This window comes from Hemiscyllium ocellatum, assembly GCF_020745735.1.
Source record: "Hemiscyllium ocellatum isolate sHemOce1 chromosome 27 unlocalized genomic scaffold, sHemOce1.pat.X.cur. SUPER_27_unloc_1, whole genome shotgun sequence".
Classification (NCBI taxonomy): Eukaryota; Metazoa; Chordata; class Chondrichthyes; order Orectolobiformes; family Hemiscylliidae; genus Hemiscyllium; species Hemiscyllium ocellatum.
The window spans coordinates 747,543-762,345 of NW_026867476.1; the positions used below are offsets into that span (position 1 = coordinate 747,543).

A 14,803-nucleotide genomic window follows, 5' to 3' on the forward strand; every position below is an offset into this window, starting at 1 on the left:
GTCCACTTATACGGTCTACACGAGGGGGTGGGGAGTACATGGCCTTGTCACCTCACCTGCTTTGGAGGGCCTGAAAAGTCCTGAAGTCATTATAAAATGGGATTCAGCACGTAACCTTAGCTTCAGACTTTTCGCCATCAGACTGGACTACTGTAGATTCGGAGATTAGAACCCTCCCCCTTGTGTCAACGTCCTCAAAAGGACGCAGTAAAAGACTCAGCTGTTTGTGCATATAGAGGGACAGCGATCATCCGAAGGCCATGGGCAGAGAGAATTTCGTTCCGTTAATCAAACGCTGGATACAATCGTTAGCCACGCATCGGGACTTTGCAATCTTGTTTGAATCATCCAAAATTCGGTTAATTGAATGCTGGATAATCGAGGTCCCTCTGGATGTTTATATTACATATTTTAAGTGAACAGATTTACTCACAAGATTGCCTATGTCTCAATATAAAGTAGGTTTAGTTAATAAATTCGCTTCCTGTTAAAATGCTCATACTTTCTTGCATTAACTTTGATCAGACCTTACAGCCGAACAAGACAGCCAGCACCTGTTACTCATCCTTAGTTGCCCAGACAACATTAAAAGGAGCAACCAGGTCCCCTCAAATTTCTATAAAAGCTGAGGGGTGACCTTATAGAGGTTTATAAAATCGAGAGGTATGGGTGGAGGTAATAGTCAAGCTCATTTTCCAGGGGGTGCGGGGGAGCCCAGAACTGGAGGGTGTCAGTTTGAGTTGGGGGTGGGGGGGTGAATTTAAAAAAAAGGGACCTAAGGGGCAACTTTTTCCAGGGGTGAGGGGTGGGGTGTGTGTGTGTGGGGGGTGTGTGTGTGTGTGTGTGTGAGTGAGAGTGAGAGTGAGAGAGTGAGATGAGCTGCAACAGGTGATGGAGGAGGCTGCTACAATTACAATATCTAAAAGGCATCTGGATGGGCAGATGAATAAAATGGGGCTAGATTAACCTAGGATCTCGGGTCGGCCTGGACGCTTGAGACCAAAGGGGCTGTTTCCATGCTGTCTGCCTCTAACCACGTTTCTCATGGGCTGATAGATATGAGGCTGGAAAAGCGCAGCCGGCCAGATAGCATCCAAGCAGGAGGAAAGTCAGCGTTTCAGGTGAAAACCCTTTTTTTTCTCCCCCTGACCTGCTGTGCGCTTCCAGCATCACATCTACCAACTCTGACTGCCAACATCTGCAGTCCTTACTGTCACCTAGCTACATTCGGTATGGGTCCGGACAACGGTGGCAGGTTTTCTTCCCCTGCGGTACATGTGTGAACCACATGGGTTTTCTGTACAGCTAACTCGCACCCTCAGCAGCAAAATTGTGCCGTTGATCAGGTAGTCCTGATAAATCAAGGGAGGTCCACACCATCAAATATAACTTTAAAAACACCCACATTAAGTAACAGAAACGTAATGCAGGAGAGGGGTGTACACGTCACTGTTATACTTTATTTATGGCATAAAATCACGTAAATGATAATGCAACCATGCCTTGAATGAAACTTAACAACAGAGAGCCGCATCACTTGCACGCTCAACTGACAACTCAGACATCGTGTCATTTCAGGAGAAATTGACATTTTGTGTGGCCATTACTGAGCAAGTATATTTATGCTGATGTACATAAGAGGCGATAATAACTGGACAGAATAATACGGTAAACTTTGCAGTATTTGAGGTACATAATTTTTGCCGGTGATCAAAACAAAAAACGTTTGTAAGAATTACAGTCGACCGTGCTTGTGCGTGACCACCAGGAAGCTAGTAAAAAGAAAACGTGAGCAAAAATTCAGTGAATTTAAAATTGTCTCACCTGCCATGTGCTGGAATCATAGATTGGGTTCTGGATGACACATTACCATAAGGTTACCCTGTAGCTTCCGAATCTGCTGTTAAATCACATCCGGGACTGAAACATACTCAGAGTCATAGAGATGTACAGCACAGAAACAGACCCTTCGGTCCAACCTGTCCCTGCCGACCAGACATTCCAATCTAGTCCCACCTGCCGGCACCAGGCCCATATCCCTCCAAACTCTTCCTGTTCATATACCCAGATACCTTTTAAATGTAGCAATTGTACCAGCCTCCACCACTTCCTCTGGCAGCTCCCTCTACACACGTACCACCCTCTACATGATATAAGAGAGACTTCAGGGGTAATTTTTTTCTTTTCCCCTCTCACCCTAACCCTATGCCCTCTAGTTCTGGACTCACCTAGCCCAGAGAAAACAAACTGTCTATTTATCCACTCCATGGTTTTATAAACCTTTAAAGTCACCCCTCAGCCTCCAACGTTCCAGGGAAAAACAGCCCCAGCCTGTTCAGCCTCTCCTTATAGCTCAAACCCTCCAACCCTGGCAACATCCTTGTAAATCTTTTCTGAACCCTTTCAAGTTTCACAACATCTCTCCGATAGGAAGGAGACCAGAATTGCACGCAATATTCCAACAGTGGCCCTAACCAATGTCTTGTCCAGCCGCAACATGACCTCCCAACTCCTGTACTCAATACTCTGACCGATAAAGGAAAGCATACCAAACGCTGCCTTCACTATCCTATCTACCTGCAACTCCACTTTCAAGGAGCACTCCAAGGTCTCTTTGTTCAGCAACACCCCCTAGGACCTTACCATTAAGGTGTCTAAGTCCTGCTAAGATTTGCTTTCCCAAAATGCAGCACCTCACATTTATCCCAATTGAACTCCATTTGCCACTTCTCAGCCCATTGGCCCATCTGATCAATTCTAGCTCAGTTATAGGACTCGATACTCTCAAATGAAGTCAAAATTAAACCAGTTGGAACAAATTACTGCAGATGCTGGGATCTGTACTGAAAGCAACAAAAATGCTGGAGATCACAGCAGGTCAGACATGCAGGGAGTGTAAGCTAACAGAGTCTAGGTGATTCTTCCAAATCAGTTATTTGTTGTTTAATACACATGATGAGGAATTTCTTTTTGATATTAGCAACTGCATTGTGTATTCATGGTTCTGGATATGCCAACAAATGGAAACATTCTGTCCACAAAACTCTCTAACCCATTCAGAATTTTAAAAAGGACAAACATGGCTTCTCTTGGTTAGGGTTTGCTGTGTGTATATAGCCCTGCCTGACCTGCTGCGAGAAAAATAAAAAGGTGCTTACAAACTCCATCCCAGTCAGTCCACGATTGAAATTTAATAGAATTCCTGCAGCATGGAAGTAGGACATTCAACCCATGCTGACCCTCCGATAGAGCAACCCAACCCCTCACCCCTCCGCCCAAAGGCATTTAGGAACATTCGGCGCAGCCATTTCAGCGTGAGCAATTTGGCGTGGCCTGTTTGGCACAGCCTATTTTGCTGCAGAACTATTGTGGCACAGATATGCAGGAGTCAGTCAATCAACGTAAATCAACATAATAGTAGAATTATTAAAATGGGCAGTTTCCACTAGTTTGCAGTTAAATTATTAAAATAACTAGTCAAAAGAGAAAACAAACTGCAGGGGGAACTTTACAACTGATTAACGGAGTGCCTAGAAAATGTGTGGGAAGCTTGCCAAGAAACGCTGCCTAACGACAGAGCGCTGGAGAAAATGGTTCGTCGGACAAGGAAAGAAATTGCTGCTTACCCAGTAAATCCGAAGAAATTTAGAAGAACTTGTAATTCCGGATAGCTTTAAAACATCTTCATTTATATTCAATAACAATTTTTTTTTAAAAAACTAGCCGACAGCGGTAGCACCACCTGCAGAATTCTTATATTCGGGAGAAAAAGCAATGCAGAGTTTCTGAAACAATCAATCAATCAAAAAAGTTATATGTTGATGGAACATTCAAAATTTCCCCAAGTTTATGTTATTTTAGGGGAAATACATAAAGGTGCGTGTTCCCACTGTTGTATGCTTTAATCCCAAATAAATTACGAACAATAAATGATTGAAATGATTCTGGAAAGACAGCCTGAATGCCGCCCTGACATTATCAACTGTGACTTTGAACTTGTACATCTTGTAATAGGGCACGATATTCCGTTGAAATTAAAGAAATTCAGGGAATTTAATGGGTTATATTTTCTTTTTTTGTTAAAAAGAAGTGTTGAGGAACCACGGTGACAAGTGGACTAATCACAGACTAAATGCAGTTGCTACACAAATAACTGGAAACGACTCATTAAATAATTCTACTATTATGTTGTTTTTCTTTGATGACTACCGTATATCTGCGCCAAAGTAGGCTGCGCTGAATGGTCCCACTCCAACCCCCAAATCCTTGTAATCCTGCATTTCCCTTTTGCTAATCCACTTCGCCTGCACACCTCTGGACACAAAGGGGCAATTTAGATTAGACTGGATTACTTAAAAAGTGTGGAAACAGGCCCATTCGGCCCAACAAGTCCACACCGACCCGCCGAAGCGTATACCACCCAGACCCATTCACCTAACACTACAGGCATTTTAGCGTGGCCAATTCACCCTAGCCTGCACCTTTTTTGGTCTGTGGGAGGAACCCGGAGGAAACTCACGCAGACACGGGGAGAATGTCTGTGTGGAGTTTGCACAGTCGCCTGGGGCGGGAATTGAACCCGGGTCTCTGGCGCTGTGAGGCAGCGGTGCTAAACACTGTGGCACTGTCCTGCCCGCACGGCTAATCCACCCTAACCTGCCCATCTTTGGGTTGTAGGAGGAAGGCTGTGCATACTTGGAGGTGGGGGGGGGAAGAATGCACAAACAGACGGAGTCATCAGAGGCTGGAATCAAACCCGGGTCCCACGTGAGGCAGCAGTGCTAAACCACTGGGACAGTGTGTTCTGCAGCCGCCTGTCCTCTTGCTCACTGGGCTGAGGATGACCACATTCACGTCCTCCACCATGTTGCTCTGTGTAAAGATGTCAGCCAGGCGAATCAAGAGTCTCCTCCCCAATGCAGGTCTTTCACCTTAGCTTTAAAAAAAAAGTTGCCTGGTCTCTCTCTCCTGCTCTCGCAGTCAGTTACCAGCTGAGGTAACTTCTGAGCTGAAAAAAAATGTGTTGCTGGAAAAGCGCAGCAGGTCAGACAGCATCCAAGGAGCAGGAGAGTCGACGGTTCAGACACGAGTCCTTCTTCAGGAAATCTGAACTGCTCAGACCATAAGACACGGGAGCAGAAATCCATTCAGCCGACTGGATCTGCCCCAAACATTCAATCATGGCTGATAACCTTCTCAACCCCATTCTCCCCAGAACCCTTGATACTCAAGAACCTATTTAACTCAACCTTAAACATGCTCTGTGATCTGGCCTCCACAGCCTTCTGTGGTAGTGATAAAACCCAGAGTCCTCAAAATGTTGCTCACGTGTTCAGCTTTTCATTTCTAGGACCATACAACCACATCCCATGGTTGTGAATTTAACCTGATGCTTCCTATCTGTTGAAAGAAATACTTGTCGGTTCTCTGTTGCACGCCCCGAGTTTGCGTCATGTTACCAGACACCAATAAGTGGAAGCGGAAATGTGCCAGCACGTTCAGGATATTAAAAGACAATACCAACCCCGGCGACATCCTGGTCAGTCTTTCCCCGCAGCACTTTAAAGTTTCACGACACCTTTCCTGTTGCAGGTGAAGCCGGAACTAAATGCAGTATTCCAAACCGTGGCCTCACTGACGTGCGGCACAGCTGCATCATGACCTCCCAACTCCAGTACCCGGTGTACTGACCAATAAAAACAAGCATAGCAAGAGTCACCTTCACTGTCCTGTCTACCTGCGATTCCACCTGCAAAAAGGAACGATGAACCTGCGCCCCAAGGTCTCTTTGCCCAGCAACATTCCCCAGGATCCTACTACGAAGGAGGAGGTCTGCTCTGATTCGCCATTCCGAAACGCAGCACCTCACATTTATCTAAATTAAACTCCAGCTGCCACTCCTTAGCCCTTCTGATGTACTCAGAACTGACCTTCAGTGTCCACTACACCAATTTGGATGACATCTGCAAACTTGTTAACCGTTCCTCTTGCGCTCCCATCAAAATCATTAATATTACAAAAGTGCCAAAAAGCAGTGGACCCAGCACCAATCCCTTGTGGCACACCACTGGTCACAGGCCTCCAGTCTGAAAAGCAACCCTCCGTCCCCTACCTTCAAGCCGATTTTGGATCCAAGAGCTAGCTTGCCCTGTGATCTCACCTTGCTAAGCAGTCTTACCAGGCGGAACCTGGTCAGATGCCTCGCTCAAGTCCACACAGACAATGTCCACCTCTCTGCCTTCAAATGACAATCAAATTATTTACCCAGCTTTATGCACTTTAAGACATCCAGTACCTCATCCTCTCTGACGTGGACACTTAAGACATCACTATTTATTTCTCCAGCTTCCTTCTCCTTCTCCATAGTGAATACAGATGCAAAATACTCGTTTAGTATCTCACCCCTCTCTCTCGCAGTTGCACACAGAGGGCCTTGTTGATCTTGGTGGTGGTGATGGGGGGGGCTACCCTCTTCCCTAATTCCTCTTTTGTCATTGATGTATTTGTGGAATCCCTTTGGATTCTCCTTCAGCCTCTTCGCCCCTCATGATTTCCCTATTCCGCATATTCCTCCTGGCCTGGAGGGATTCGCTCTGTCCCAGCTGTCTAGACTTGCCATAATGCCTCCTTTTCCCTCGAGCAGAGCCTCATAATTCTGTCAGCCAGCGTTCCCTCCCGACCGTGGCCCTCTGCGCTAAACGGGAACATACTGCCTCTCGCTTTTGAAGGCCTCTCACTTTCCAGCCGTCCCTTTACCCCGCGAGTATCTGCATCAGTTAGCTTTTGAAAATCCTTGCCAAATACTGCGAAAATTGGCAAATTTAGAACTTTAAACTTTTTGATATGTCAATTGTGTTTCCATAACTAATTTGAACAGGAACAGAATTACCAGTGGCCCCAAAGTGCTCCCCCACTGACCTCAGTCACTCGCCCTATTACCCAAGAAAAAGGTCACGTTCTGCTCCTTGTCTGCTGCGTACACCCACATACTGAACGGTGATAGGTGTACACACTTCCATCCAAGCCTTTAATATACCGTGGCAGCCCTAGTCTGTGCTTGGACAATTAAAACCCCATACCATCATGGTCCTATCATTCTTACAGATAACAGATCTCCTTCCAAACTTGCTTCTCCAATTTCCCACTGACTACTGGGTGGGGCTGGGGGGTGTGTGTGTGTGTGTGTGTGTGTGTGTGTGTGTGTGTGTGTGCACAATACAATCCCAATTCGGTGATCATCCCTTTCATATCTCAGTTCCATCCAAATAACGTCAGCAGATGTACTTCCAAAGAATATCCTCCCATAATGTCATCCCTAACCAAAAACACCATGCTGAACGGGGAACAACCCTCCACCTCCATCCTCGGTCTCCTACCATCAAGCCAACTTTGGCTAGCTCTCCCTGGATCCCACATTTTTAAATTAGATTACTTAGTGTGGAAACAGGCCCTTCAGCCCAACAAGTCCACACTGACCCTCCGAAGAGCAACCCACCCACACCCATTCCCCTACATTTACCCCTTCACCTAACACTACGGGCAATTTAGCATGGCCAATCCACCCTGACCTGCAGGACCATGGGAGGAAACCGGAGCACCCGGAGGAAACCCACACAGACACGGGGAGAATCTGCAAACTCCACACAGACGGAAACTGAACCCCAGTCTCTGGCGCTGTAAGGCAGCGGTGCTAACCACTGTGCCACCCACAAACGTTACTCAACAGTCTACTGACTGCCCTGCCTTCGTCCACCGTTTCGGTCACCTCTTCAATCAAGTGTGAGACACACGATTTCCCACAGCGTTGAAACACGGCAACGTGTGAAATAACAGACGAGTTCAAGTGCTGACTGGATGGAATGACTGGGCAGACAGGGAACGCCAGGTCACCCAGCTGTAGGAGCGCCGAATGGTCTCATTCAAATCACTCAATGGGATTCCCCAGAGGCTCAACACCAGGTGCGACAGAAATACACAAAGACACATCTACACACTCGCGATGAAACACACACACACACACACCTCCAACGTAAACAGGCACACTCACATACACACCGAACTTCCTCTCCAATTGGGCGGCCAACAGCAACCCCACTTGGTACCTGGAGGCTCACAATGCCGGAGAAAGCAGTCTAAGGATCGTGAGAGAGACTGACCGTCCAAGTTCACTCCCGTTCTCTGAAACTGTTTAATCTATACACACAGTGAGCAATGACACATTAACAATGACACCCGGCGACCAACCCCCAGTCAGTCGATCAGAGACTGTGCAAGACACAGGACAACATTAGCCTCTACATGTCCTGCTGGAATTACAGACGATACTAAAAACCGCACAAACTGGATGACGAAGGGAGATGAGAGAGAAAGACGATGGCGCCGTTGCGATTCGGTGATCAGACGCTCCGATGAAATCAAACTGATGGAAGTTGCATCGTTGCTTATAATTTACAAACAGAATTGCGATGTCCGTGTGCCGCCTCACTCACACCACTATTTCTGAATGACACTGCTCTATCGCAACAGGAAACATGAGCCCGTTGTCCAGGCTGACCCCTCCACTGAGGGACCGCTGCCCCGAGCCATCCTTCACGTAGAACACGTGGCAGCTCTGGAAACACAATCTTCCAATCCCTCTTTGTGGAGGCAAGTCCGTAAAAGGAAAAGCCTTCCCTTAAATCAGCACCTCCCGGTCAGAGAAGAAGGGTTCATCTTTCTGCTGGTTTCTCAAAAATGCGCACAGATGCTTCAATTATCTTTTCAAATCGAATCAAAAAACCGTTCGGCGTTTTACAGCACTTGTGTTGTTTTTTAAAATATTCCACCTTGCACAAAAAAAGGTCACCTTCCCCCCCCTGTTTGTTCTTCAGGTAACTTTGCAAACGACTGTAAGACAGCTGAAGACACACTAAAGACAGTTGTTTGGTCACTCAGAACTTGAGGATTTGAAAAAATAAAAGATTTGTGTTGCTCTAATGAGCATGAGACCACACACACACACACAAAAAAAAGCTGTAACAAAATGCGCCATTTTCAAGCAATTACCGAGAGCAAAACAGTTAGCCTTCGTCGTTAAGCTGCAGCGTTGACATTCCTTGACCGAAAATATTTGGGAGTTTGTTCCTCTGACGATCTATTGGCACAGAACCACAGTCTGCAAGCAGATAAGAGCATTTTAAATGTGACCCGTCACACTGAGTAAGACGTCCCTGTCGTTTCAATCTTCATTCTTTCGTAATGTGACAGTGCAGCGTATCCTCAAGTTCTGGAAAATTAAAAAAAGGTCATGTTGGAATTGAAAACGTTAACGCTGTTCTTCCCTCGGGATCCGAGGAGTTACTTCCAATGTTTTCTGTCCCACAGAATAGTAAACTTTTCAGCCAGTTTATTGAGTTGTTAACATCGGCAGACGCAAACCTAATGACGTTAGACTGTCCATCTCAGATGTAACTAACATCAGCCACAGAAAAGCAGTGCAGTCCGGTTACCTATGGATCCGCTGGTGTCTCAGGAGGTGTTGCGATTGAGTGAACTCCATCCCACAGACCGAGCAGCTGAAAGGCTGATCCCCACTGTGGACCCGCTGGTGCGTCAGCAGCTGGGATGACCACGGGAATCCTTTCCCGCACACTGAGCAGGTGAACGGCTTCTCCCCCGTGTGAGTGCGCCGGTGCTCCTGGAGGTCGGTGGTCTGCCTGAAGGTCTTCCCGCAGGACGCGCACCTGTACGGATCCTCCTTTGTGTGGAAGTAGTGGTGCGACTGGACGGCGTCTATCTGATCGAACCTCTCCCCGCACACGAAGCAGGCGAACGGCTTCTGCCCCGTGTGAATCCGCTGGTGCTCGGTGAGCAGGGAGGAAGACTTGAACCCGTGCCCGCAGGTCGTGCAGCTGAACGGCTTCTCCTCGGTGTGAACCCGCTGGTGCAGGGAAAGGCCGGACGACTGAGTGAACCTCCTCCCGCACTCGGAGCAGGTGAACGGCCTCTCCCCGGTGTGAATGCGCCGGTGTATATCCAGCCGGGACGAACAAGTGAACCTTTTACCGCAGTCCTCACACTTCCACGGTTTCTCCATGACGCTGGTTGTCTGTGTCTCCCTTGAAGACAGTGATTCTTTCACCGCTGCGAGTAGTGTGGTACTGTCTCAGGCTATTCAGGCTCTTGGCACAGTGAATACACTCGGACACCCTCCCTTGAGGGTCCGTGTGTGTGTGTGTCTCAGTGCTTTTCCACTCTCACCTGTTTGAAATGTTCTCCCCTGTGCACAACAGAGGAACGTTTCCCCTTCCACATTCCAAACCTGACAATAGCCTGGGCCTGATAAAAATCGAGCAACTCTATTCAATCTTGATGTGATGCTTGGTTTCCATTTCCCAACTTCATATCATATCCTTCCAATACCTGGAAAAGGAAAATTATTAACTGTACACATAGCTAGAGATTCAGAACAACAATTACAGTTACTTCAGAATAGTATTTTTCTCCCCCTCTTGTTCCCTCAAAGTTACAAATCCTCATTCCATATAGTTTCGTCCCACAGAACCTTTCCTATTCACGTATCTATCCAAAAGTCTTTTCAATGTTATAACTGTTCCCACACCTACCACTTCCTCTGGCAGTCCATTTCAAATGTGGACTACCTAGTGAGAGAAAAACTTGTCGCTCAGTTCCCTTTCTAATGTAATCTTCCTCCTCTCACCTTGAAATGGGTCCCCCCTAGTTTCAAACAGTCCCACCCTAGGGAACAAGACCTGTGCTGTTCACCTTATTTATGCCCCTCAGGGTTACATAAGCTTCCACAAGTTTGCCCCTCGGCCTCCCACACTCCAGTGACAACATCCTAGTGAATCTTTTCTGAACCCTCTCCAATTTAATAATATCCCTCCTATAGCAGGCCGACCAGAACAGTGCACAGTACTCCAAAAGTGGCCTCGTTGAAATCTTGAACAACATCAATATGATGTCCCAACTCCTATACTCCAAAAGGAATGAGCAATGATGGGGAGTATGCTAGATGGCTTTTTAAACCACCCAACTGCAATGCAACTTTCAAATAACTATCTTCCCGAACACCTAGGACTCTCTGCTCAAATACAACAGCACTTAAAAGGCATCTACATGAACAGAAAGTGTTTAGAGGGATATGGGTCCCCACCACCAAGGATATATTTCCCTCCCCTCCCCTATCAGCGTTCCGCAAGGACCACTCCCTTCGTGACTCCCCTCGTCAGATCCACACCCCCCACCAACCCAACCTCCACACCCGGCACCTTCCCCTGCAACCGCAGGAAATGTAAAACTTGCGCCCACACTTCCACACTCACTTCCCTCCAAGGCCCCAAGGGATCCTTCCATATCCGCCACAAGTTCACCTGTACCTCCACACACATCATCTATTGCATCCGCTGCACCCGATGTGGCCTCCTCTATATTGGTGAAACAGGCCGCTTACTTGCGGAACGCTTCAGAGAACACCTCCGGGCCGCCCGAACCAACCAACCCAATCACCCCGTGGCTCAACACTTTAACTCTCCCTCCCACTCCACCGAGGACATGCAGGTCCTTGGACTCCTCCACCGGCAGAACACAACAACACGACGGCTGGAGGAGGAGCGCCTCATCTTCCGCCTGGGAACCCTCCAACCACAAGGTATGAATTGAGATTTCTCCAGTTTCCTCATTTCCCCTCCCCCCACCTTGTCTCAGTCGGTTCCCTCAACTCAGCACCGCCCTCCTAACCTGCAATCCTCTTCCTGACCTCTCCGCCCCCACCCCACTCCGGCCTATCACCCTCACCTTGACCTCCTTCCACCTATCCCACCTCCATCGCCCCTCCCCCTAGTCCCTCCTCCCTACCCTTTATCTTCGCCTGCTTGGCTCTCTCTCTCTCTTATTCCTGATGAAGGGCTTATGCTCGAAACGTCGAATTCTCTATTCCTGAGATGCTGCCTGGCCTGCTGTGCTTTGACCAGCAACACATTTGCAGCTATGGGTCAAATGGGACTAGATTAATTTGGAATATATGGTCAGCATGGACAGCTCGGGGAAAGTGTGCTTCCATGCTATAGATCTCTATGACAACACTACCTTGAGCTCTATCATTACCCGTATAACTCATTCTCGTTTGTTTTAGCAAAATACAACACATTGCATTTATCCAAATTAAACTCCATCTGCCACTCCTTACCCCACTGAGCCAATCGATTAAGAACACTTTGCAGTCAAGATAACCATCCTCACTGTCCAATGGATCACCAATTTCGGTGCCATCTGTAAACTTACCACGCTTTCGATATTCACATCCAAATCATTTGCATAAATGACCAACTGTTAAACCCAGTTAGAGAATCACAGGGTTACACAGCACAAAAGCAGACTAGTCACAGCTCCAGGGTCCCAGGTTCGATTCCAACCTCGGGGCACATTCGCCCCGCGTCTGCGCGGGTTCCCTCCGGGTGCTCCGGTTTCCTCCCACAGTCGCAAAGATGTGCCGGGCAGGTGAACTGGCCGTGCTAAATTGCCCGTAGTGTTAGGTAAGGGGCAAATGTAAGGGTAGGGGTATGGGTGGGCTTCGCTTCGGCGGGTCGGTGTGGACTTGTCGGGCCGAAGGGCCTGTTTCCACACTGTAAGTAATCTAATCTAATCTAGTTCCATTTCTCAGCACTTGGCCCATAGCCCTCTGAACCCTTTCTATTCACGTATCCATCCAGATGCCTTTTAAATTGCTGTCACTGTACCAGCTTGCCCCTTTTAAATCTTTGGGTAAGAAATAGGGTGGCACGGTGGCACAGTGGTTAGCACTGCTGCCTCACAGCGCCAGGGACCTGGGTTCAATTCCCGCCTCAGGCGACTGACTGTGTGGAGTTTGCACATTCTCCCCGTGTCTGCGTGGGTTTCCTCCGGGTGCTCCGGTTTCCTCCCACAGTCCAAAGATGTGCGGGTCAGGTGAATTGGCCATGCTAAATTGCCCGTAGTGTTAGGTAAGGGGTATATGTAGGGGTATCGGTGGGTTGCGCTTCGGCGGGTCGGTGTGGACTTGTTGGGCCGAAGGGCCTGTTTCCACACTGTAAGTAATCTAAAAAAAAATGAGGTCTGCAGATGCTGGAGATCACAGCTGAAAATGTGTTGCTGGTTAAAGCACAGCAGGTCAGGCAGCATCCAAAGAACAGGACATTCGACGTTTCGGGCATAAGCCCTTCATCAGGAATCAAATTCATTCCTGATGAAGGGCTTATGCCCGAAACGTCGAATTCCCTGTTCCTTGGATGCTGCCTGACCTGCTGTGCTTTAACCAGCAACACATTTTCACCTTTTAAATCTTTGCAATCTCACCCTAAACCCATGCCCCCCCAGTTCTGGGCTGAGTTGCTTTGTCATCTCCCCCTCCCCTCTCTTATTTATGACAAAGCACACCCACCACCACCACCACAGCCCTGACCTGAGCCAGGGTTGCCTCAGCAAACATTCCCAGAGAAGGGGATGCAGCACCCAGCATGGGAGCAGCTGCCAACCCGGAAATGGGCTTCTCTCTCTCTCCCCCCGCCCCCCCAGCCCACGTGACCCCTGGCGCGTGGCGGTCAACTGAGTGACGACGCGCCGCCGGCTGATGGACGGCGCGCGCGGCCGCCGCCAGCCAATGGGGAAGCGGGCGGCCCGATGACGGGCGGGCGCCGCCCCGCCAACCGGAGCGCGGCACGGGGGCGGGACCTGCGGCAGCCAAGTGCCCGGATGTGGCCGTTCCGCCCGCAGGGTAGCCGACCGTGAAAAGCCCAGACAAAAGCCCGAGCGGTCGCCGCCCTCGGGCGCACCGGCTTCCGAGAGCGAGGCCCCACGCCGGTTGTTTACTGAAGTCCTCCTTACCTCGCCCGCCGGCCCGGAGCCGTCCTTCCGCCTCCGACGGAACGACTCCTTATCGCAGTGCGACGACGTCCCGAAGCGAGCGTTTCGGCTGCCCCGAACCCCGTGCGCATGCTCCCTCGCCGCGGAGGCGGGCCCCCCCACCCCCCACGGCGGGGTGATGGACAGCGCGCCTCGGCCAGTCACAGCCGGGGACGCTGGGGAGAGGGGGGGGGGCGGGGCCGGCGACCCGCCGACCCGCCGACCAATCGGGATGAGCCCGCCGAATCGGAGCGAAGGGGATGGGCGGTTCCCTCTTCCCCGGAGCCAATCGGGATGAAAGGGTGGGCGGGGCTGGAGGACCGCGAGCGGGCAGCCCGGGTCCTCCGACCATGTCGCGGTGGGCGGGGCTGGAGGACCTGGCGAACGGCTGGTCCTCCCACCAATCGGAAGGGGCGCAGCAGACCCAGGGAGGACATTGACTCAGGGAGGAACAGGCAGGAGTGAGTTTGTTTAGGTCCTGCCTCAAGAGCTGACAGCAGGCTTTGGGGGGGGGGGGAAGAAAAGGTGGCATTTTATTTATGCAAGATCAGTGGTTTGATTTGACTTGCATTGTCTCATTTAATTGGATTTATCACTGTCCACAGGTCCCCGGGTGCAGTGGAAAGTTTTGTGTTGCATGCAGCACAGACCTTAAGACTGAGGAATGCAAAGCTACCAGCTACAAGAGAAAATACATGTAAAGCAACTTCAAGGTTAGATTCGAAATTTGGGAGGTCCATTCAGCAGCATACTGACAGGTAAGCAAGCGTGCAGCAGGCAAGAAAGAAGGCAAATGGTGTGTTCACTATCCTATCTGCTTGTGACTCCACTTTCAAGGAGCTCTGAACCCGCACTCTCAAGGTCTCTTTGTACAGCAATACTCACCCTGGACCTTGCCACTCAGTGTACAAGTCCTGCCCTGTTG

The 14,803-nt window shown here is 49.3% G+C and overlaps 1 protein-coding gene across 1 annotated transcript in view; it reads right to left on the reverse strand.

Moving 5' to 3' along the window:
- LOC132807052 (uncharacterized) overlaps nucleotides 1-13,984 on the reverse strand; it is a 69,644-nt gene extending 55,660 nt beyond the window's left edge. The window contains exons 1-2 of the mRNA XM_060821355.1: nucleotides 13,861-13,984; nucleotides 9,489-10,401 (exon numbers count right to left, since the gene is read on the reverse strand). Of these exons, the coding sequence (XP_060677338.1) occupies nucleotides 9,489-10,075 (587 nt within the window). The 5' untranslated portion in view covers nucleotides 10,076-10,401; nucleotides 13,861-13,984. The remainder of the gene's footprint in view (nucleotides 1-9,488; nucleotides 10,402-13,860) is intronic.
- Between the last annotated feature and the right edge of the window lie 819 nt (nucleotides 13,985-14,803).